The 25,375-nt window shown below is 36.3% G+C and overlaps 1 protein-coding gene across 9 annotated transcripts in view; it reads left to right on the top strand.

Annotated features, from left to right (window-relative positions):
• LOC135100493 (pyruvate carboxylase, mitochondrial-like) overlaps positions 1–25,375 on the top strand; it is a 68,624-nt gene that overhangs the window by 31,101 nt on the left and 12,148 nt on the right. For 7 of the 9 annotated variants that reach the window (XM_064003458.1, XM_064003462.1, XM_064003461.1 and 4 more), the window contains 8 exons: positions 662–773; positions 883–1,178; positions 3,228–3,314; positions 3,645–3,824; positions 13,124–13,270; positions 13,495–13,578; positions 16,272–16,433; positions 19,849–20,109. In XM_064003458.1, the coding sequence (XP_063859528.1) occupies positions 662–773; positions 883–1,178; positions 3,228–3,314; positions 3,645–3,824; positions 13,124–13,270; positions 13,495–13,578; positions 16,272–16,433; positions 19,849–20,103 (1,323 nt within the window). In that variant the 3' untranslated portion in view covers positions 20,104–20,109. Of the gene's footprint in view, positions 1–661; positions 774–882; positions 1,179–3,227; positions 3,315–3,644; positions 3,825–5,250; positions 5,595–13,123; positions 13,271–13,494; positions 13,579–16,271; positions 16,434–19,848; positions 20,110–21,160; positions 21,281–25,375 lie in introns of those variants that run through there. The other 2 variants (XR_010268737.1, XM_064003464.1) reach the window with 2 other exon arrangements.

Here is a 25,375-nt window from a genome sequence, read left to right as displayed (position 1 = left end):
CTTTGTAGAGTTTTTCTTATAGAAAAATTTTGCCCAACATTGCTTACCATGTACCCTTCAACCAATAAGTAATGCCATTAAGTCATGTATGGTGATGAGGGCCATTTGTAATTTTTTTCTTTGTTTTCTTTACTTATTTTGTCTCACTTGTTTACTATCTTTTGTTGCTTGGCTTAGACATTTTTCTGGGATCATGAAGCATGGCTCCGCACAAACTAGAGGTTAGGATTTTGTGAGCTGTGAGGGCCCAACTCCTTAGCTCTCATCCCATACTTATTCTCATCAGGGTGAATAGAAGCTACAAAATAAATAGAGACAAGCCCAAATCCCCTCTCTCCAGCAGGAGACTTGAATGCCAATCCTCATGGCTGTGATTTTAGCACACCAGCCAGTGCACCACATGTGGAAAATTAGTTTATCTCATGTGCTTATGTGGTTTATGAAGCAGTCTTTATAAGAAAAAAAAAAATTTCTCTCTCTCTCTCTCTCTCTCTCTCTCTCTCTCTCTCTCTCTCTCTCTCTCTCTCTCTCTCTCTCTCTCTCTCTCTCTCTCTCTGTTAAAATGTAGAAGCATTTATGATATAAAATGTAATTCTCATATCATTTCTTGTTTTACAAATATTTTTTTTCAAAACATAATGATGTTCCAACCTGTTTTCAGGACATGGCAGGACTTTTGAAGCCTCAGGCTGCCAAATTGCTCATCTCATCTTTACGTGACAAATATCCTGATCTACCAATCCATGTTCACACACATGATACCTCTGGGGCAGGTGAGGCCTATATATTTATCAAATACCATAATTACCATTATATTACTAGTTATTTTCTCTCAAGATTCTTACTTATATGTTAACTTATAAGTAACTCCACTTATTCCAGGTGTGGCTTCCATGCTGGAGTGTGCATATGCTGGTGCTGATGCTGTTGATGTGGCTGTTGATTCTATGTCTGGCATGACCTCTCAACCTTCTATGGGAGCTGTGGTGGCTAGTCTGATGGGGCATGATCTTGATACTGGCATGAATCTGAGTAATATTAGTGAGTATTCAGCCTTTTGGGAACAGACCCGGACCCTTTATGCTCCCTTCGAATGTGCTGTAACCATGAAGTCTGGAAATGCTGATGTTTACCAAAATGAAATTCCTGGAGGCCAGTACACCAATCTACAATTCCAGGTGAGCCAAGCAAACTAAAATGTTTTCATGCACAAGATGCAGCCATATGTATCTTCCATTTAAACAGTGAAATTATAAAGCTTTTTAATTTGATGGACATTGCATAAAAATGGGCTTGGGCAAATTGACTTACGGCATTGCAAGTTTATCTCTCCTCACTAAGGCTGATAACAATGACCATTGTAAATTGCCAGTGTCATTATTCATTGTGTCTTTGGTGATACATAATTAGCATTTTTCTCAAAGTGAAATGCATTTTGTTCTGTTCACTTTCTGGTGTTTGTAGTGATGAATGTTAGTCATAGTGATATTCAATCGTAGATGTTCACATGTAGGGCTTGAATAGTGTCAATATAGCAAAACATATGAATTAGAAAACCCAAACCTTGCATAACCTTGTATGAAAATCCATCAAGACAGGAATTGTCTTTTCACACAGCCATGGTGGTGGCATCCCACTGCTTCTCTTCAGCTGCCTTGCCCTAAGAGTCAGATTAGAGTTCATCTGCATTTGTAGAGAAGTTAGAAACCATTGGGTAAAGATAGTGGGATGCCATAACCTTGGCTGTTAAAAGACAATTCCTCACTGCCTCCCTTGACAAATTTTTGAATGAAGTTCTGGAAGTTTTCTTTAAATTAATTTGTCTTTAAATTTCTTTAAATTCATTTGTCTTTAAATTCATGTTTTGCTATATTGACACCATTCAAGCCTGACTTGTGAAGATGTATGATTGAATGCTATCACTATTGCTTATCTGCCTTGCACTCATCACTACAAACACCACATCATGAACAGAACAAAATGCACTTCACCCCGAGAACGGAGCAGATTATGCATCACCAAAGACACAGTGAATACTGACACTGGTAACCTACTTAAAACTGGTCATTATTGTTGTGGGTGTGAGAAAGTAAGAAAGATGCACTTGAGATGCCAATAAGTCAATTTTTAATGCCTACTGAAAGGTCTCAAGCAAAATGCACTTCTAGAGTAGCATGTGCCACCATGACACAAGACCAGCATTCATTGACTGTACATGAGAAAGCTTGAAGAAGAATAGTAATAAATGTACAATAAAACCAAGTAAAGAGAAGGAATTCAGAATGAAAAAGGAGTAATCTTGTTATCGAGGCATTTGAATTGAAGATGCATTGCATATAAGTTTTGATACATCATATGTGTACATATTACATGGATGGATTTAAGATACAAGGACATGGATATGAAAAACAGGAGAAAAATAATTTCAATGAAAATTAAAATATGCAAGATAGGTAATTCTAAGGATGAAGTGTTAATGCAAGGAGTGTAGTAAAAAGTCATGAGACAGAAAAGCTGGATAAATTTTATTACAGGTCATTTGAAATTCAGTAAATAGAACAAGAGTAAAAAGAAAACAGCACACATTATGGTAGTAAATGACTGTAACAGTGTTGAGCAGCAGCGGTATTGGGTGCAAGACCTCTGAAGGCTGAGCTGGAGTGGAAGAGGTCTTTTAAGACCAAGTTTATAACAACATTGCATTGAGACCCAGCAGGATTTTGACAAACAGTATGCAGTGACATACTGGTTAATTCATTATAAATTGTTAGTATGATGGATGTCATAATTGCAAATTAATTACTTTGCTGTTTGTTTTATTCTGGCATTGTTTCTTGTGCACTGAGAGTAAAGACTTGTCCACTAACAGTGAAAGGGTAATTTGGATGGTTGTGACAAAAGGATTGGAAAAGAAGGTAGATATTGTGAATTACTGATGAAAAATAAACAACAGTGCAGAAATTTTGTTTGTTTATTGTTACATATTGCTCTGTTCACATGAGATCATGTTGATTTTCAAATATTGAAGATTCCTTGAAAAATTAAGCCAACTTTGAAATATAGTTCGGTATATAAAAAATTTCACCTTTAAGATAGAAGAATAAAGCAAATCTAATGTTTAAATGTAGCTTAGTACAACTTTTGTATTGCTATGATAAGATATACATGTAAACTACTTATCACACGTCTTTTTATTGGAAAGCTTTAGTATGTTAAATTTTTTTCAGGCATACTCCCTTGGACTGGGTGACCAATTTGAAGCCATAAAGAAAGCATACAGGGAAGCAAACCTTCTTCTTGGAGACCTCATAAAGGTATAAAACTTCAACATTTCTTTCTCCTTCAGGCTTTTTTCTTTGTTCTTTCTCCTTAAAGCTTTTTTTCATTGTTGAAGTTTATTATGATTGTGAAAGAGTTTAATGCATATATATTTTTAATATGTCAGCACTTCTGGCAGTTTAAATCAGAAATTCACAAGACTCAAGAATGTGAATGATGTGTTTTTGTGTGTAGTGCTTTGTCTAGTCCCTGCAGTGTGGGATTACCAGCCTGGTGTATAGATAGATAGAAGTACATAATCATAACATTCATATTAATCATTAAAGTTGGTTAATAATATGAATTTTTATGGGTCATAATTTCAGGTGACACCATCCTCTAAGGTTGTAGGGGACCTGGCTCAGTTCATGGTACAGAACAAACTCTCAGCAGCTGATGTTGAAGCCAATGCTGAGAACCTTAGCTTCCCCAAGTCTGTCATTGAATTCATGCAGGGTTATCTTGGAGAACCACATGGGGGATTCCCAGAGCCTCTGCGCACAAAGGTGAGTGTATTTTCTGTTTTCTGTGCAAGTAATTGAGCTCCAGGACTGGTGTGGCATGTAAATTGAAGGTTCAAGTTATTGTATATTGCATTTCATAAGTTCTTATTTCCCATTGCAAGTCTTCCCATCCCTAGATCTTTACTTAACTGACAAGCACCAGAAAGTTGAGTGACAAATATTTCCTATATTAGCTGATATTTGATTACTTTCCTTAAGAAAATTTGTCCCCACCTTACATTTTATAAAGTGAAATTTAAGTAGAATTTTAGGTTAGACATGTTACACTGACATCCCTTTTTTTTTATCTAAAAAGAAATGCCACTTGTCTGTTAGCTCAGGACCCTGGTATAGTAACTTCTAAGTTAGATTCAAAATATAATGAAGAAGAAATAGGTTCTCAAAATAGTGGTAGGTGATTGGAATAAAATCAGTAATCAGGTTGCCAGTGCCAGATCATTAGGGACATTAAGTAATGATCAGATAAATTTATATAGATGGGGATATATATATATATATATATATATATATATATATATATATATATATATATATATATATATATATATATATATATATATATATATATATATATATATATATATATATATATATATATATAAGATAGATAGATAGATAGGTATGTTTCATACAAGGACTGCTATGTACAGATCTATTGGCTTCCTGCAGCTTCCCCTATGTTCTCATGTTCATAAGTTAATCAAAAAACCCATACACCTTGCCTCCTTCCTTTGGGCAAGGTATCTGATTGGTGCACACATGAAGTTCTTGACACTTTCTGTAGTTTTTATGCTTCAAATATTTCCAATCATCTTATCAGTTATCCTTTGCCAGAGTTGATTTTAAAAAGTATCAACAGGAAAAACAATAATTATTAACCTTTTAAATATATTACAAACAAATAAATGGGAGGCGGATGCTCACTGTAACAGCCATTGGAGGTGGAGTGTGTGTTGACAGCCATAGAACTTTATATAAATATCATGGAAATAAACATATAAATATGTTTATTTCCATGATTTTTCTGATATTATTGATATCTTTAAAAATTTGTCCTAGGCCAAGAACTTTTCAAGTGCACCTATCATTTATTTTGCCTAAATGGTTGGGGATAGGGGGAATGCAGAGACATGGCTGCTAGATCAGCTTAAGTGGTGACTATACTCATAGTTTGTGTGTGATAATACATGAGCAAGTTTCATATTCATGTTATTGATAAAACTTATCCACTTAATAAAATACAATAATGGGTTAGTGGGTGCAGGATACAATAATGGGTTAGTGGGTGCAGGAGAGTGTATTCTCATAAAAGTAGTCAAAATATTAGATTCCTTTTTATATTCAGATTACTATTTCTGATACCCCTTGGAGTAGATCTTCTAAGGCAGTGGTTTCCAAACTTTTTCAGGTCTTTACCCACTTTTCATACATGATCCTTGTCCATGGCCCATCGTCAAGCATAACCCATGACTGTCAACAGTCCTACACTCATTAGGTCCATATAAAAACCATTCTAGTAAATCCTGTAATTTTACTGATTCCATTTGTTATTTTTTTCTTGTGAAATATTAGTAAAGATATTTTTAGTTTGCCTTTGCTGAATCTCATATAATTATTTAAGTGGTACTAAAGAAGTAACATAATGCACATAAAAAATGTCTGTACTTGTATAGTAATCAATAAATGGCATTATTACAGAAAGCTTTTTAAACAATAAACAAAGAAAATATAATAAAACAAAATTCCACTGGTTTAAAAGTGTATTAATCCCATGCCATATGATCTGATCTTTGAAACTGACAAATCTGATGACCTTATAATTCTGAAGTGAAATGTGATCATAGGGAGTCATAACTGCCACAACTATGGCCTTCAGTGGCCACACATGCATCTCTTTCCAGACTGTTTACTTCTAAATATTCATGCCAAGTTCATGTTTCCTTCAAATGAATCCCCATTCCACTCATTGTGATGGGTGATGTTGCAGATTATCAACAAGCTTCTTGATTCATGGTTTTGTTTCACTTAAAGCACATCAATGGTTATGCTTCATTTCAAGTCTGTTGCAATATTTTGTTTTAATGTAGAGTAGTTGAGAAAATGCAGCCTCACAGGAATAAGTTGATGAAAATGGTAGGAGGTGTCATATATGTCTATGTAGTCTAGCCATTTATACTGAACCTGTAATTTCCCTCCACTGGCTGCCTACCCGCTAAACACCTTTGGTTTAATATATACGTATCCTCAGATTATGGCCCCCCCCTTACATTTTGCTACATGGCCCCCCGTTTGGGAACCACAGCTATAAAGGGATGGCCTTGGCAGAAGAGGCTCCCCTTCTCCCTGTCTAAAAATTCCCCTTTTGCATGGTCAAGGTACACAGAGTTCTTTTACTCTATTCCTCCATTTTCTAAATAGTTTTCCTCTCCTGTTAGCATCTTCAGCAACTTTTGGTCACATATACTTTCTTTAAAATTCATTATTCTTCCTACTCTCATTACCATCATACTATCTTGATGTATTCCTTTTCACTCATTTCACTATTCCACAATTTACACTGCTTGCACAGGCACTCATACCATATATCACATACACACTTTCATTACTTCATCCTCTCATCTTGTCCCTCCACATGTCTTTCTCAGATAACTGATTTCCACAGCATGCATCTTGATTGTTGTGCCTTATTCCACAGCCAGGTCTCTGATTCATACATCAGTGTTGACAGGAGAATGCTTTTGTTTAAACCTTTCTTTGCATCCGTAATATATATTTCTCCCTTTCATGATTTAGAAGCGATTCTATGAGATGCTTAACTCTCTCTCTCTCTCTCTCTCTCTCTCTCTCTCTCTCTCTCTCTCTCTCTCTCTCTCTCTCTCTCTCTCTCTCTCTCTCTCTCTCTCTACACACACCTAATGCCTTTGTACAAATGATACACACAAAGTTTCCATAAGTCTCACGCCTCTGTTTCTCTCACCTTATTTTTTCCCTAACTTTAATATTTCCATTTCCATCTTGCACATAACATAGAGTTGATCCATCACTCTGTTTAGTTCCCATTCTCCCTGTTAATAAGACAGTGTTATCTGGAAAGAAACATGGTACTGTGGCCTATTCCACTCTATTCTATTTCAGCATTACATAAACATTTTTTACCTTAGCTTTTATTTCCTTCATACATTTTTTTTTTTTTTTTTTTTTTTTTACATTTTGAAACATATATTTATAGTTAACAGTAGACATTCAATTTAATTATAATTGAATATAATTTACATATAAATAGCTTGCCTATGCGAAGCAGAGCTTTTTTGGCAAAAGTATTACTTGTAATAATGATGATGATGATGATGATGACGATAATAATAATAATTTATTATTAATAATATAATAATAATTGTATAATTATATAATGATAGTAATAATAATATATGTAATAGATTAATAATAACAATAGAGTAAATGCCAGGAGGGAACAATCTATGAAGAAACTCAAGATTTGTGGTTAAGAAAGTAAGATTCAAATCAGGAAAATGAGAAGGCACATAGTACTAGAGGTGAATTTGAGTTTCAACTTCAAGAAAGACAGTTTTTCTGATGATGGTTGACACATTACAGCCATCAATAAAAATACCGAACAACCATGGGGACATCACATCCCTGTCTAATTTTTGTTCATCAAGCAAACCTCTCTCCTAGATCTTCTTCCACCATCTTCATCCCTGTACCTTGATTCCATCCAACAAATGCCTTCTTACACCATAAATTTTAAGAATATTCCAAAGGGCTTTCCTATTCATCCTATCATATACTTTTTCCCAGCCTATGAACGCTGCATATAACTTGTCATTCTTTGCTAAGTCACTTCCATCAGTCTCTCTCATAGACTTTTCTTGGCACACTTACCCTATCTGCTTGCATACCCCATACTGGATACTATAACTTCACTCTATTGTCTTCTCAGTAATTAAATGGTTAAAATGTCTCTTCCACACATCTCTCAAAACTTCCTTGCTACCTAAAAGCAATTCATCCTTTCTCCATTTTCATACTCACACTACTCTCCTCTTCTTCCTCTCAACTTCCTTCCAATACTACTAATTCTCATTGAACTCTCAATCTACTCTCATTTTAATTATTAGTTTCTTCATACCTAAAAACATCTGTGACAGAGGCCCATCTCTGTGTGCTGAGCACATAACAGAGGTGATAGTGTATGTCATGGAAGCGTACATTCCTCATACTTTTTCTCAACCTAAACCTTCCAAACCTTAGTTTAACACAGCCTGTTCTTGTGCTATACATGATAGAGAGATGGCCCACAAAAGGTACTTAAGCCTTCCATCACCTGAATCTCATGCACTTTATATTCCTGCCTAGAACCATGTCAAGTCTATTCTCCAACTAGCCAAAAACTCCTTCATTAATAGAAAATGTCAAAATCTTTCATGACTTCTAGCTTCTTGCCAAAAAACATCTCCAATAACTTTGCTTTTTCTTCTTTCCCTCATTTATTTCAACGAGATGGCACCACTGCTATCACATCCATCTCTAAAACTAAACTCTGCTCAAACCTTTGCCAAAAAATCTACCTTGGATGATTCAGGGTTTGTTCCTCCCTCTCCTCTATCCTCTGACTATTTCATGCTATCATTCTTCAGGCTTATGGACCTGATGGGGTTCCTCCTATTGTTCTCCAGAACTGTGCCTCCATGCTTGCACCTTGCCTAGTCAAACTCTTTCAACTCTGTCTGCTTTACCTTCTTGCTGGAAGTTTGCCTTCATTCAGCCTGTTCCTAAAAAGGGTGACCGTTCTAATCCCTCAAACTACTGTCCTATTGCTGTAATTTCCTGCCTATCTAAAGTTTTTAATCTATCCACAACAGGAAAATTTTTAAACATCTATCTCTTCACAACCTTGTATCTGATTGCCAGTATGGGTTCTGTCAAGCCTGCTCTATTGGTGATCTTCTGGCTTTCCTTATTGAGTCTTGGTCATCCTCTTTTAGAGATTTTGGTGAAACTTTTGCTTATGCCTTAGACATATCTAAAGCTTTCAGTAGAGTCTGGCACAAAGCTTTGATTTCCAAACTACCCTCCTACAGCTTCTATCCTTCTCTCTGTAACTTCATCTTGTTTCCTTTCTGACTGTTCTATTGCTGTTGTGGTAAACGGTCACTGTTCTTCTCCTAAATCTATTAACAGCGGTGTTCCTCAGGGTTCTGTCCTGTCACCCACTCTTTCTATTATTCATCAGTGATCTTCTAAACTAAACTTCTTGTCCTGTCCACTCCTACACTAATGATACCACCCTGCACTCTTCCATGTCTTTTCACAGATGTCCAACCCTTCAGGAAGTAAACAGTTCATGCAGGGAAGCCACAGAACACCTGACTTCTGATCACTAAAATTTCTGATTGGGGCAGAGCAAACTTGATATTGTTCAATGCCTCAAAAACTCAATTCCTCCATCTATCAGCTCAACACAACTTTCCAGACAATTATCCCATCTTCAGTGACACTCAACTGTCCCCCTCTTCTACACTGAACATCCTCAGTCTGTCCTTTTCTTATAATCTAAACTGGCAACTTCATATCTCATCTCTAGCCAAAACAGCTTCTATGAAGTTAGGCATTCTGAGACTTCTCTGCCAATTTTCACATCCCCCAGCTGCTAACTCTGTAAAAGGGCCTTGCCCATCCATGTATGGAGTATGCTTTACATGTCTGGGGGGGTTCCACCCATACCACTCTTTTAGACAGGGTGGAATCAAAAGCTTTCGATCTCATCAACTCCTTTCCTCTGACTGACTGTCTTCAGACTTCTTTCCCATCACCACAATGTTGCATCTATAGCTATCTTCTACTGCTATTTTCATGCTAATTGCTCTTCTGATCTTGCTAACTGCCTACCTTCCCTCTTCCCACAGCCTCACTGCACAAGACTTTCATCTTTCTCTCATCCCTTTTCTGTCCACCTCTCTAATGCAATCATTTACCCCTTTCTCTGGTAAACTCTGGAACTCCCTGCTTGCTTCTGTATTTCCACCTTCCTATGACTTGAACTCCTTCAAGAGGGAGGTTTCAAGACCCTTATCCTTCAGTTTTTGACTACTGCTTTGGATTCTATTCAGGGACCAGCATCTCAGTGGGCTTTTTTTTTTTTTTTTTTTTTTTTAATTAGATTTTTGTTGCCCTTGGCCAGTGTCCCTCCTGCATAAAAAAAAGAAATCTCCAAGGTATCTTAGACAACTTTCAGCAACCATTCTTCTTATCTTTCAACTTACTTGCTTTGAATGCACAGCCCTTAATGAGCTAGTCATGGTTCACATTCTCGTTTTAAAATCCCATTCTATGAGGAGACAGTAACAGGTGACTTCTTAGCATGCCGTATCCTGGAAAAATGGATCAGCAATTGTAAGAAAAATTTCAATCACAATGGATGTTATGCACCATCCTCCCTGTCAGTTCAACTCCTGAATGATAGTTGATTATGGGAAAATTTTTGCCTAAGTACCACTTGCAAGGAGCTCTCCAGTGGTGAACAAGGCATTAATGATGATTCAGTGCAATTATGAAGTTGCCTTAAAATGAAGTAGAATTACCTTGTAGTTATAAAATCACACTGTTAGGTACTAATTAAATTTGAAAGTAATGGCATGATGTAAGTTGTCTAGTATGCATTGTGACAGATGTTACGTCGGGGTAGTGAGCAGGCTGATGGTGGTGAGGTAAGGTTCACCACACAAACTTGTTTGTCAGCAGAAATAACTATTTTCATGTTACAAAAGCATGATATCCATATTAAATAACAACAATAATTAATAGTTTGTTTACAAACCATTAATTAAAATCTGAAAATATGTATTGGAGCTTCCTTGAATATGACAAGGTTTACATAGTTTGTGTGTGAAACTGTGTGTGTGTGTGTGTGTGTGTGTGTGTGTATATGTGCGTGCACATTTATACATGCATGCGTATATTTTTGGAAGCCTCTGGCTCTCAGGGTGTTTACTTTTTTATTACATGTACCAGAGTTTATCCTGATCTTCACATATTACTTTTATAAACCTCATGGGTTTATCATTCAAAAATGTTTACCTCTTTGCATAAACATTTACATACAATTTTATGTAGGTATGTTTGAGGGTAGACTTTTTATTGACAAAGGTTTTTCTTTCTTTAGATATCGCCTGTAGGAGTGCATCCTTAAAAATTTTTAACCATATGTAGTAATGCATCCCCTGTTTTAGAATGCTGTTCTTAAAACAGGTGTGTTGCCATCTTCATAAACTAATATCATTCTTGCTGTTATTAGCCTCTCACATACAATAAATGCAAATTCATAGTGTGATGTAGCTGCATGTCCTTATCGTAGTAGTGTGGCAATGCAAAATCTGAAACAGTGAGAAAATTATTTAGAGCCAGTCACGAGACAAGACAAGAATTTAATCATTGTACCTAGAAAATGTTAGACATTTGAGTTACCAATCAAGGTATAAGTGCTCACCTATAACCTAGGTCAGGTTTGTTATCACTGCACATTTCTTCTTCCTCTGAACTGATCTCTCCTCCTTCAAGTTAAAAAAACATATGAGATCTAATATAAACAACAATCTGATCTATATGGTCATGACAAAAGTAACCAAGTTTTGTGTTCTAACTATATTGTCCTTCAAAGCAGGCCCCTTGTGGCTCAGTGTTTTAGTAACCTGTTGTTTCTTTAGTAACCTGTTGTTGCTGACAAAATTTGAGTCTTGTTCTGGAATGGTTACCAGATGCAGTGTTGCATTCAAGATGAAGGCTTCAGTGCTTGGCCACGAAATCAGGTTCAAGTGTGAAGAATAGGTCAGATCATTAACATAATGCAAGTTGCCTGTTTTCCACAGATCTCTCTCTCCTTTCCTTGCATTTGATCCAAGATTTCTTGGTTAAGTACTGAATTTTCCAGATTTGCAAGGGTCTTAACACTTCAGACAAGGTTCCCCTAGTTGTTACCTAAACTGGAGACAACTATTGAAACTGTCTTAATCTGTGGGCAAAGAAGAGATCATGCAGAACATGATAGGATACCTGGTCATTGTTAAGGAATAGAGGATACCTGGTCACTGTTAAGGAACAGGATCTTCAGAAATGTTTCTGATAATGGAAAGACATTGATTTAAGTGTGTTAAGTCACAATAGGCCTGTTTAAGCCATTAGAGTTTGAGTCCCAAAAGCAAATTACTTTTTGTCCCATGGCCTAAGATTAGTTTTTTTTACAGACCTCATATGCTTTCTTGAATTTCCCTCTTAGTACACACTTCTTATTTTCTCCTCTGATAGCACTCTCTTCTGACACTTCATATCCCCTTATTTTTTCCTTCTCAAAATTATATGTAGTGGCAGCTTGTCCTGTGTTATTTTATAATTAATTTTGAACCAGTATTGTGTTGGAGAAATGGTCAGACTTAAAGAAAAAAATAAATAAATCCATTAGTCAGTATTGGCATCTATATATTGGCCAAAGAAGTGTTGGTGTGATACATGTTGAGATTGCTTATCTATGAACTTGTGCAGGTCTTCAGATCTTTGTCCTCTAATGGAATCATGGAGGATGATCATGAGTTCTTTGAGAGGAGTTGAACAAATGTGTTTCAAGCACAGAAGTTGACACATGGTCAACTACAAGATAAAAAATGTTAGTTATGATGCTAGAGATTTCATTTCCATACTTACAAAGACATTACCTGACAAGCCAGAAGTTTTCATTGATGGCATAAACAGAGTTTGCTGGCATGCATTTGGTGCATCATAGTACTGCACACAATACATACTCACACCATTCTTCAGTATATGAAGTTGATACATATTTATATACCTATCTATTCATTTATTTATTTATTTACTTTACTTATTCTACTTTATGTTATTTTATTTTGTGGGTCTTTTATTTATTTTTTGACAGTATTTCTTCATTGGGTACTTTTGCTTGTATTAAGATCTTTACGAAATTCACTCCAAAGTACAAAAAATTTAATTGCAAACGTGTTCATCTACTTTGTTAGACAAAATTATTACAGTACTTTATATGCTCCTTTAAATATTAAATATATAATGTGATACACTATACTGCTAAACCAAAGATTGCTTATGGTGCTGCAAAAGAATATTCATAAAATTCAAGTAAATATTGACAATAAAGAAATATCCATTTCTTAGTCTGTGCATTAGATTTTGTTGTACAATTATATTAACTTATTTACTCTTACAAAAACATTCTTTAAAAAAAAATATTTGTTTAGATGCTGAAAGGACTACCTATTGTTGATGGTCGGCCAGGGGCACAAATGCCTCCTTTGGACTTTGCCAGCCTTAAAACTCAACTGACTGAAGACCACGGCCCTCGCATCAATGACTATGATACAGTCAGCTCCTCAATGTACCCTACGGTAAGTTTAAATGCTCAGAAATTTAACCCATTCATGTTGGAATTATACTGTTGTTAATTAAAGTAAATACACTAAAATTGAAAGTATGGCCAAGTCAAGGAGAGTGTAATCATAATATCTATATCAATTGGAGTTGAGCTCACCATTTATTATGGCTTATAGTACTTATAGTTTCTTATTTCTTTACACATTTTCATTAACTATGTGTGACAAATGTTCCTCAGGTCACAGATGATTTCCTTCGCTTCCGAGAAAAGTATGGGCCAGTGGACAAACTGGACACGAGAATCTTCCTCACTGGTCCAAAGGTAATACCCCCATATGTGAAAAGTCCTACTGTATTTTCCAGTACATAAGGTGCACCCCAGTTTTGGCACACCTAATCTGGGGTGTGGGATGGGGAAAATGCTACTAACAACAGACCACAAGCTGAATGTCTCACACTTTCACCACATGGCCCATTCACTATTATATATCATTACATAACTTTATTTGCTGGTTTTATCATTTTCATGCACAGAAATAATTAAAATTTAGACTAAAAAATCAAAGTACTTACCTTAATACTACTAAATCACCACTAACCTCCTCTGTCATCAGTATTGGCCATTATAAATGCATTAATCACTATCAACCAACAATATTAAGATTATCAATCATTAATTATTAATATCATCAATCAACACTGCTAACACTACCAATTACCAATCATCATAATACAGAGCTATTGTCACTGTTTAACCAGTGGGTGCCATTACCATCATGATTTCTAAACAAATATGGTAGTGCAAGTTGTGGCATCATCAGTGCACAGCTGCTGCAGACACAGTCTTGCTTACTATGTACTCAATAAAAATAGTTGAAGTTTATTACCATATTTATATTACCACTATCAACCAGCAATATTAAGATTATCAATCATTAATTATTAATATCATCAATCAACACTGTTAACACTACCAATTACCAATCATCATAATACAGAGCTATTGTGTTAACACTACCAATTACCAATCATCATAATACAGAGCTATTGTCACTGTTTAAGCAGTGGGTGCCATTACCATCATGATTTCTAAACAAATATGGTAGTGCAAGTTGTGGCATCATCAGTGCACAGCTGTTGCAGACACAGTCTTGCTTACTATGTACTCAATAAAAATAGTTGAAGTTTATTACCATATTTAAATTAAATATGTATTGTTTGTAATTTATATTATTTAATTGTTAATCATTCTAAAAAAATTTGCAAAAAATTTTTATAAGGTGTTTGGAGTTCATTGATAAAGTCTGGCACCAAGCTTTGATTTCCAAACTACCTTCCTACAGCTTCTATCCTTCTCTCTAACTTTGTCAAGTTTCCTTTCTGACTGTTCTATTGCTGCTGTGGTAGATGTCACTGTTCTTCTCCTAAATCTATTAACAGTGGTGTTCCTCATGGTTCTGTCCTGTCTCTCTTCCCATTATTCATCAATGATCTTCTAAACCAAACTTATTGTCCTATCCACTCCTATGCTGATGATACCACCCTGCACTTTAACACATCTTTTCATCAACATCCAACCTTTCAGGAAGTAAACAATTCACATAGGGAAGCCACAGAATGCCTGACTTCTGATCTCTCTAAAATTTCTGATTGGGGCAGAGCAAACATAGTATTGTTCTGTGCCTCAAAAACTCAATTCCTATATCTATAAACTCAACACAGCATCCCAGACACCTATCCACTCTTCTTCAGTAACACTCAACTGTCCCTCTCTTCTACACTGAACATCCTTAGTCTATCCTTTACTTATATTCTAAACTGAAACTTTTCATTTTATTTCTAGCTAAAACAGCTTCTATGAAGTTAGGCATTCTGAGTTGTCTCCACCAGCTTTTCTCACCCCTCCAGCTGCTAACTTTGTCCAGGAGCTACAGGAATCTTATCTGTCCATGTATGGGGTATGCTTCACATATATGGGGGATGGGGGGTGGGGGAGGCAGGTCCACTCATACCATTCTTTTAGACAGGGTGGAATCAAAAGCTTTTCGTCTTTCCTCTCCTCTAACTGACTGTCTTCAGCCTCTTTTTCATTGCCACAATGTTGCATATCTTGCTATCTTCTACTGCTATTTTCATGCCAGTTGCTCTTCTGATCTTGTTAACTGCATGCCTCCCCTCCTCCTGCAGCCTCACTGCACAAGACTTTCTTCTTTCTCTCACCCAGTATTCTGTCATTCATCCCTTTCTCTGGTAAACTCTAGAATTTCCTGCCTGCTTCTGTATTTCCACGTTCCTATGACTTGAACTCTTTCAAGAGAGAGGTTTCAAGACACTTATCTTGCATTTTTTGACTAATGCTTTTGACTTTGTACATGGATTGGCACTTCAGTTTTTTTGGCCAGTGCCCCTCATATATATATATATATATATATTATATATGACTGAAATTTGGGCTTTAAAGATAGTTTTGTCAAGACGCTGAGTGCAATGAAACAAGAAGAATGAGATGGAAGTGCAGTTTAATCATGATTGCTTGTCAGATGTGGGCTTGTCAAATGTGGGCTTATTTTGAAGTGATGAAAAACAAGCAGATAGCATTAGCTTATTGCCATGGTTTGAAAAGATGACATTGCTTATTGCCATGGTTAGAAAAGATGACATTGACCAAGTCAGTGATGTTCATTGTTCAATTATCTAAGTAAAAGGTAGAGAACTAGTATGTAAAACAAAGAAGGAATGGAGTAAGCTATTGAGGTAGGAATAACTTGTAAATGTGGAACAAGCTTATCAAAATTAGGATTATGACAATGGTGCTTGCTTCAAAGCCTTGTTCACCTGGTGGCAGCTTCCCATGGTGTATGATTTTTTCATCTCTATCTTTGATGGTGTTTACTAAAATCATCAGGATAAGCCATAGGATACTTTTACTATATTAATGCTTTTCTCCAGATTTATTTTAGGCAGTTTGGTGTGTTGTCTATCCAAGAAAAAATCTTAGATATTGTCACATAACAGGTTGGTGAAGAATTTGAAGTGGAGATTGAAAAGGGGAAGACACTACACATCAAGACTTTGGCCATGGCTGAAGATCTTACTCCCAATGGAGAAAGGGAGGTTTTCTTTGAGCTCAATGGTCAGCTGAGATCGGTGATGGTTCGAGATCAAGAAGCAGTGAAGGTAAGGTTACTTTTCCTATTTGTGTGTTTTTCTTGCATTTTTAAAGCTTAATACAGAAATAAATATCAGGCTGATGTCCCCATAAGGTGACTCTTTGCATTTGTGATACCTTAACTTGGAGCATCATAGAAAGGTTGAAATATATGTGTGAACTGGCATAAGAGCTTTCACAGGGAATCAGGACACTCACAGAATCAGAATTCCAACACCTCATAAATCAGGCCAAGATGATCACCTAAACACAAGTGAAGTTTTAATTATATTTGACTATCCTTGCATTTATGGCTTTCCTTCAGTATCTGGTGCTTACAGTTTCTCCTTAGCAAAATCTTCCTGTTTTCACTGGGGATTGAATCTCTGTCAGACTGCTCATAGAAGTGAAAGTTCAGCATGATACTGATCCAGCCAAGGCAATCATCACCAAGCCCAAGTGTACTTTGGTCAGCCTTGACTAACGTATTGCTACACAACTAAAGTATTTCAGGCAGTCTAAACTTACACACCATTCATTAACTTCCTTACACCTATCTTGTTTTATTAATTTATTCAAAATCTGGCTTTTACCAAGTATAGCAAGGACTAAAACAGAATAAAGTTTTAAAATTACCAGTAATATCAGTAGTAGAGGCCAAGCACTAGAACAAGCAAGCCATGGCCATGGCTTTGGAGAGACACTCCTGGAGGGAGTTATATATAGTGTGTGTATGTATTTACCTAGTTGTGGTTTACAGGAGGAAGAATCTAAGCTTGTGGTGTCCAATCTCGATATCTACTCTTATCCAGTTTTTCCTTAAAATCATGTATAGTTATTGCATTTACTACTTTTTTGCAGCTCATTCCAGATTCCTGCAGTCTTTTGTGGGAAGCTATTCTTCCTAATATCCGTTCTACATGCACCTTTCTTCACCTTCTCGTGCCTTCTTATGCTTCTAAAGTCTCCTACCACCATATCACTCCAGTCCAATTTTTTATAGCTCAACAAAATCCTATATAAGACAATCAGGTCACCTATCTCTCTTCTCTCTTCCAAGGTGGGCAGGTTTAGTTTCTTTAGTCTCTCTCCAAACAGTAAATCCGATAGGGTCAAAGACAACTTTGTCGCTGCTCATTGTATTCTCCTTATCGTGTATGTTCATAAACTCTCCCCATTTATCTTCTATTCCAGTTGCTTCATTGAACTGATTCCAGTCCACTTGCTCAAAGTAATCCCTCAATTTTCCAAAGTCTGTTCCTCCATAGTTGAATCCTCCTATTCTGTGGTACTCATTCTTTCGTATCTTTCCTCCTACTCTCAGTGTAATAAATAAACTCTCCCCATTTATCTTCTTCTCCAATTGCTTCGTCAAACTGATTCATGTCCACTTGCTCAAAGTAATTCCTCAGTTTTCCAAAGTCTGTTCCTCCATAGTTGAATCTTCCTATTCTGTGGTACTCATTCCTTCATATCTTTCCTCCTACTCTCAATGTATACTCCACCACCACATGATCACTTTTGCCTATTGGACATTAATCTATATCCTCAGTGACTTCAGGTTCCTTCATATAAATTAAATCCAGCCCTGAGGGTTCATCATCTCCCCTGAACCTTGAATTTTCTTCCACCCATTGTGTCATTGAATTCTCCATTGCCATCCTTAACAACTCTCCTCCCCAAGACTCGTCACTTCCATCCACTGACCACTCTTCCCACCTAACCTCCTTAACCACTCCTAACCTCCATAATCAATAGATTGTCTCTGCTTGCCATCATGTCTATGCGTATCCTCTAATTTACCCTTATATTCCACAATCCCCCAGGAATTTGTTTTAGAAGGAACATATACCACTTCCTCTCTGCACACCACCTAAACTTTAATCGCTTCAGCCAGTTCATAATCACAATTAGTCTCATGGGCCGATAAATACTTTCTCATCAAAATCATTACTCCACCTCCTTGTTTTTCACTTCTGTTTCTCAGCCATACATTGTACTTTCCTTCACCTAAATTTATTCACTTCAGTGTTGTCACTTAGCTTCTTTTCAGTAATTCCCATCACATCTAGAGCATACTCTCTTAAGTAGTCATTTAGTTCCACTTGTGCTGAAAGTAACTCATTTACATTAGTATAAGTGATCTTCAATTTCTCACTCAACTTTTTTCCAATCATCCACTTTATCAACCTCATGTCCCTGACTTTCCAGTAGAACTTTTTTCTCCTCCATTTTGGCTTCGTTTTTTTCCTTAGCCTGCTTCCACAAATCGCTCATTTTCACTCTCCTCCTCATTCATATCTCCCTGTATCCAGATATTTTTACTGTCCTCCTTTCTTCCTAATCTTCATGCTCCACTTAGTACCTCTTCTGTTTCCCTTTGCTATTAAAATTTAATCCTCATTGGTGAGCTTTTTTCTTCAACATACTTCCCCAATCTTGTTTCTTTCTCAGTCTCCCCCTACTAATCATTTTCATGTTTAATCATCACAATATTTACTAGATCCATTGCAATGCTCCTTTCCTTTTTCCTCTCTCGTGTTTATCTACTATCTTTTCCTCCTTGGTCCCAAAAGCAATTATGCATTTTTCTTCTCTACAGTGTTCCTGACCAAATCTTCCTTTCCTTTAATAAATTTAGCTACTGCCTTTTTACAAATTCTTCCTTATCTTTCAACTGATTGTTCTGATTGTTCATTTATATCTTTTAAATTAGCAGTTTCATCATTTTCTTTTCCCACACAATATAACTATCAACTTTTCTTAATTAATCCCCACCTTTACCTTGCAGCTCTCTAGATTTTTGCTCAGTTCCTCATATTTATAATTCAACTTTCTGTTCTCATCCTTTCTCTCATTTTCCAGAAATTCGCATTTCTCTTTCCAAAACCTTGTTTTCCAACTAAATAGTCACATCTCTTTTCCAATTCGTTAACCTAACTGGACAAACATTTTAACAGTTCTTGAGTTAGTATGATACGAGTCATGCTAGGTATGATGTGGCTGAATTCTTTGTAATAATTAGCATTGCATTTATTAGGCAAGACCAATTTTACATGTGTAAGATCACATGAAACCAAATTATATTCTTGGCAAACCAACTAGCAAAATAAGTTGTAAACTCCACTTTGGCCACTGCATAATTACAAAATTGTTGATGGACCTTAGGATCATAACTAAGTGGATAATTGCTTCTTGAAATTGAGTTTGAGAGCCCAGTAAAATCCAGATCCTGCTATTTCATATTGCAAGACAAACTGTTTACTGAGTACTTTAGGTGATTATAATTGTGGAGAATTTAATTGCAATACATCTTGCATTTGGTTTCATTCAATACTTTCCTCATTAGTCTTGATGGAGTTTTCTATAAATTAACAATAAGCTTAACTTCAGTTATATAAAACCAACAAAACTGTGTAGTAATGCTATTATTCTCTTCAACAGGAGCTCCATGTTCATCCTAAAGTAACACCTGGAGTGAAGGGTCAGGTTGGGGCACCTATGCCTGGCACTGTGATAGACATCAAAGTAAAGGTGGGAGATGAAGTGAAGAAGGGATCCCCACTTGTGGTGCTCTCAGCCATGAAGATGGAGATGGTGGTACAGGCACCATGTGATGGGAAAGTCACTACAGTTGATGTCACAAAGGACATGAAGCTGGAAGGAGATGACCTGGTGCTCTCAATAGATCCCCAGTGAGCCCTGGTAAGTGCTGTGCTACATTTATTTTATTTAATAAATTTATTTTTATTTATTTTATTTACATTTATTTTTATTTATTTTTTATGCAAGAGGGGCACTGGCCAAGGGCAACAAAAGTGCAATAAAGGCCCAGTGAGTGCAAGTTCTTAAATAGTAGTAAAAAATGAACTTCCAAATTGGAGATAAGTGTCTTCAAACCTCCCTCTTGAAAGAGTTCATGTCATAGGAAGGAGGAAATGCAGAAGCAGGCAGGGATTTCCAAAGTTTACCAGAGAAAGGGATGAATGACTGAGAATACTGGAGAACTCTTGAAAGAGTTCAAGTCGTAGGAAGGTGGAAATACAGAAGCAAGCAGGGAGTTCCAGAGTTTACCAGAGAAAGGGATGAATGATTGCATTAGAGAGGTGGACAGAATAGGGGTGAAAGTAGAAAATCTTGCACATTGAGGCTGCAGGATGGGGGAAGGTATACCAAGATCATAAGAGCAATTAGCATGAAAATAGCAGTAGAAGATATCAAGAAATGCAACATTGCAGTGATGAGAGAGTGGCTGAAGACAGTTAGAGAAGAGTTGAGAAGACAAAATGCTTTTGCTTCCACCCTGTCTAGAAAAGCAGCATGAGTGGAACCCTCCATACATGTGAGGCATACTTCATACATGGACTTATAGATAAGGCTCCTGTGCAAATTTAGCAGCTGGAGGCATGAAAAAATTGGCAGAGACATCTAACTTCATAGAAGCTGCTTTAGGTATAGGTAGAGATGAGATGGTTAGTTTCCAGTTTAAATTTTCAGAAAAGGACAGACCAAAAACGTTCAGTGTAGAGGAGGAGGACAGTTGAGTGTCATTAAAGAGGAGGGAATAGTTATGTGGAAGTTGATAAACAGAGGAATTGGGTTTTGAGGCATTGAACAATACTTAAGCCATGTCCACACTATCAGGCAGTGCCTGACAGGCACTGGTTGCTAAGTGGGTTTCACTCACTTCCAAAGTAGTGTTACCAGATGAGATGAGAGGAGATAAAGGTGCAAACCCTTCTTCACTTTTGGACAGAGCCAGTCAGACTCTGCCCTTACAGGACAGCAACTGCCTGTAGTATCTATTCTACACCGCTCGGGAGGTGGTTCGGTCAAGCAGTTAAGGTTGTTCAGTACACAGTAAGTGGACTGCAAGGTATGAGAGCTGTTTCACCATGTTCAGCACTGTGAAGAAAAAAATAGCCTTGTGTGGGAAACCTTTAGTAGTGTTTAGCACCACCTACCAGATGAGAGTTTTTGGTGTTTTGCTCAAGTGCACTCACGGGAAACCAGTCGTTTGTGTTTGTCCATCATTTCCTTGCTTCTGATGTCCACCTCTGTGCCTGCCACTCACCCTTTCTAGCTTGTGTATTGGAATGGGACATCATAACAGTGTTTGCCTGTCATACATTGCCCAATAGTGTGGACACAGCCTAAGTTGAACTAATTGCTCATATATTGGTAACTGTCTCTGAGCTGTGAAAAAATACCAAGGAAATATCTTCAGATCTGTTTTTTGCACCATACATTCATTAATTTACAAGTAAGGCAGCAGGAGGGCAAGGTGAAAGCGAACATATAGTCAGGTCACTGCTAATGCAGGGGTTCAGTTCCACTAACGACCTGCATTAGATGAGATTCATATTAGTTACAATAAAAGTAATGGCAAAAAGTGAGTATGGTTCTAACCTGTTTCAGATGGACCACCAAAAAATATTTTCAGACTACAATACTCATTTTTTTTATGCATATAACCTAAAGTAACTACAAGTTAATGAATAAAAACTGGTGCATTACAGTAAGGGTCATTAAAAACCATGTCAAGCCATTTAAAAGTTTACCCACACAGCTGATGAATGTGATTTTGTATCACTTTTTATTCCAAGGCAATTTTTTAATGGAACTGCCAAGAGAATATAATTTTAAAAACTGGCATATAATAGAAGGATTGCTCTTTAACATGGCTATGTACTCAGACTTTAGAGAATGCAGGAAGAAAAAGAAGAAAAGCATCTGTTTATTGCATCATGTTTGGTGGACAATAGGCATTGTTTTTTGTAAGGAGATAGTCAACCTCACAAAAATAGACTGCAGTTCACCATGCACATTCTTTCTCCCTTTTTTCTGCATTGCCTATTTAAAATATAAGTACACCAACCACTATGTTCAAGACATTCTTCTGTTACATACAACAGTTTTTAGTAACATTAGCTTGCCAATTCTACAAAAAATATAAATAAATAAATAAAAAAACAGTATGATCCATTAATATTCTGTTCACTGTTAGAGAGGCCAATCTTGTACTACTCAAAATAAATTTACTACAGAGTGTATTGTGTAAATGGTGTTGAATACATGACAGTGACCCTGGTTATTTCAAAATTTTGGTGGTGTTGAATACATGACAATGACCTTGGTTATTTTGAGATTTCAGTGGTGTAACTTTAGAAACAAAAAATCATTCAAAATCCAAAATGAAGGGTAAAAAATCCTGGATTAGAAATTCTGTTAATAACTTAAGAAACAGTAATATTTTATTGGTCATTGATATTTCCATTCTAGAAAATTACTTTCTTTCTACAAAATTACAGAATAATTTTGACAAACTAAAATCAGTAATAACTCAAAATAGTAACTTTATTTAAAGATAGAAATTTCATTCAAATTCCAAAATGAAAATAATGTTTTGCTAAATACAGCAAGAATTGTGTTGAATACATTCTTACCATCACATTTTTGGAAAATGTAATACATATTTAATTTGCAACTAAAACTCAATTTTCTGTTATCTTCATGGATAACAATTTCTAATCAAACATTAAAAGGGTTGGATTATTATATAGGAATACTATAATAGTTGAGAAAAAACTGGGTTTAGAATTTTAAATCTTTGTGATTCCTGTCTCTTACGGCTGGTTACTGAATTAAGGAAACAGACCTGTGATTATCAAAAATAGTAATAAACAAATCATAATATTTGTATTAAACAGTAGAATCAAGTGGATTAAGTTAATTGATTCAAGGGAGTACTTTAGTTGCAAAAGGTACGCATGCAAGATAAATACGTGCATGGATGCTAGTACTACTACATAAAAACATTTGTGCTAGCATTGCTGCAGTAAAGCTACTTAAGAATTTTATTAACTCACCAATCTCAATGCAAAATGAGTGCTACTTTCTTTTACAGTATCACATAATGATGTTTCTTCTTTATTTTAAATTATAATTATTATATATTGTTTCTTTTTCAAAATAAAATATAGTTATTATATATTATAATATGTTTCTTTTTTAAATAAATCATAATTACCATAAAATAGTAAAGTATAAAAGTGTCCAGTACAAAGTATGCCACAGCTAGCAGTCCATAGAAGAAAAGACTAGCAGTCATGTGTCATGTGACTGAACCAACCAACTGTTGGTACATAAACTTCCCCTGCTCTCTTATTGAGGCAGAAGGACTGCCTGTGACATAAGTTGCATCAGTCACTGTGTTGCAGCTGTTTTAATGTTCAGCATTGTCGACAAATAGAGAAAGGGTCAACATAGTGTTAACTCAGAAAGAGCGAGGATGACATTTTACGTCACTTCTCCACTGTGTGTGTGTGTGTGTGTGTGTGTGTGTGTGTGTGTGTGCACATGTGTACCTAGTTGTGAAATATAGGACGAGCCACACAAGCCTTATGCTGTCTCATCTCCATATCAACTTTTATCCAAATTTTCTTTAAATCCATAAATTTACTGTTTTGGCACATACAGTCTTCATCATTAAGTTCATTCCACACTGCTATGCTCCTCTGAGGAAAGCTATGTTTCTTGATGTCTCTTCTGCAAACACTCCTTATCAATTTCCTTCCATATTCTCTGGTACCTCTTGTATCTGGTATCACAAGATCATCCCTATCCAACTTTTCCATCCCTTCCAATATTCTGTACAGTGCTTTCAAATCACCTCTTTCCCTCTTTTTTTCCAATGTAGTCAAGCCCAATCTCATCAACCTCTCTTCATAACTATACCCTCTTAGGGTTGTAGGGCTTTAGTTGCAGCTTTGTGAATTCTTTCTAGCTTTCTGATGTCCTTCTTCAAACTTGGTGACCACACTAATGCTGTGTACTCCAGTCTTGGACATGTTGTTATCAGTTTTTCATTTTCATATCTTCATCAGTGTAGGAGAATGCCATTGATGTTTCTCAGCAGGTTATATGTTTCTGCAGTTATCTTGTTTACATGCTTCATAAAAGAAAGTTTATTAGAAATGGTTACTCCCTGATCTTTTTCTTCTGATTGCATAGTAATTTGCTCATTTCCCAAATAGTAGGTGCCTTCTACTCTTCTTGCACTTTTCCAAACTTCACCACACTACATTTCTTAGCATTAAACTCCATGTTCTACCTCAACAACCATTCATTTATCTTAATTAGGTCTTGATTCAGAGCTTCACAGTCTTCTTCATTTGTTACCTTTCTCATAATCTTGATGTTAACATCACCAGCAAAGAGACTTGTGTGCCTGTCACCCTTTCCGTTATGTCATTTACATATATTGCAAACATAACTGGAGCTAGTATCAATCCTTGCAGAACTTCACTTATTACTAGTCTCCATTTCGACATTGCCTCTGATTACTGTCCTCTTTTCTCTGTTCGTCAAGAAGTCGGTCATCCATTTTGATAATGATCCTCCCAATCTTCCTATATTTTTCAGTTTCCATATTAGCTGTATTATTATTCTGTAAGATACTTTATCAAATGCTTTTTCAGATCTAAGTATATTCAGTCAGCTCATCCATCTCTCTCTTGCACTCTGTCCGTTACTTGAGTAGAAGCTTATCAAATTTGTTACACAAGATCTTCCTTCTCTGAATTCAAATTGTCTCTCTGCTATCACATTGTCTTCCAGGTATTTCGCACATCTGTTCTTGGTGATCTTTTATCATATCTTCGCTACTACACTTGTCAGCAACATTGGTCTATAGTTTAATAAGTCTTCTGTATTTCTGGCCTTGTGAATTAGGGTAATATCCACCCATTTCCAATCTTTAGGTACTCTTCCTTCCAACAAGGTGGCTAGTTGTGGGCTACACTCCTTTGGAATGCAGTTTGACACACCATCAGGTCTTGTTGCTTTCCTTACATCCAGTTCTTTCAACATATTCTTTACTTCTGTTAATGTTACAACCTCTTTCAGACCAGTTCCATTTTCCATCGCTATCCTTTCTTCTCTAAAATAATTTTCCTCAGTAAACACTGAG

Source organism: Scylla paramamosain, chromosome 5 (genome assembly GCF_035594125.1).
Source record: "Scylla paramamosain isolate STU-SP2022 chromosome 5, ASM3559412v1, whole genome shotgun sequence".
NCBI lineage: Eukaryota > Metazoa > Arthropoda > Malacostraca > Decapoda > Portunidae > Scylla > Scylla paramamosain.
The sequence above is the reverse complement of the archived record's forward strand: the minus strand, read 5'-3'. Positions and strand labels throughout refer to the sequence as shown.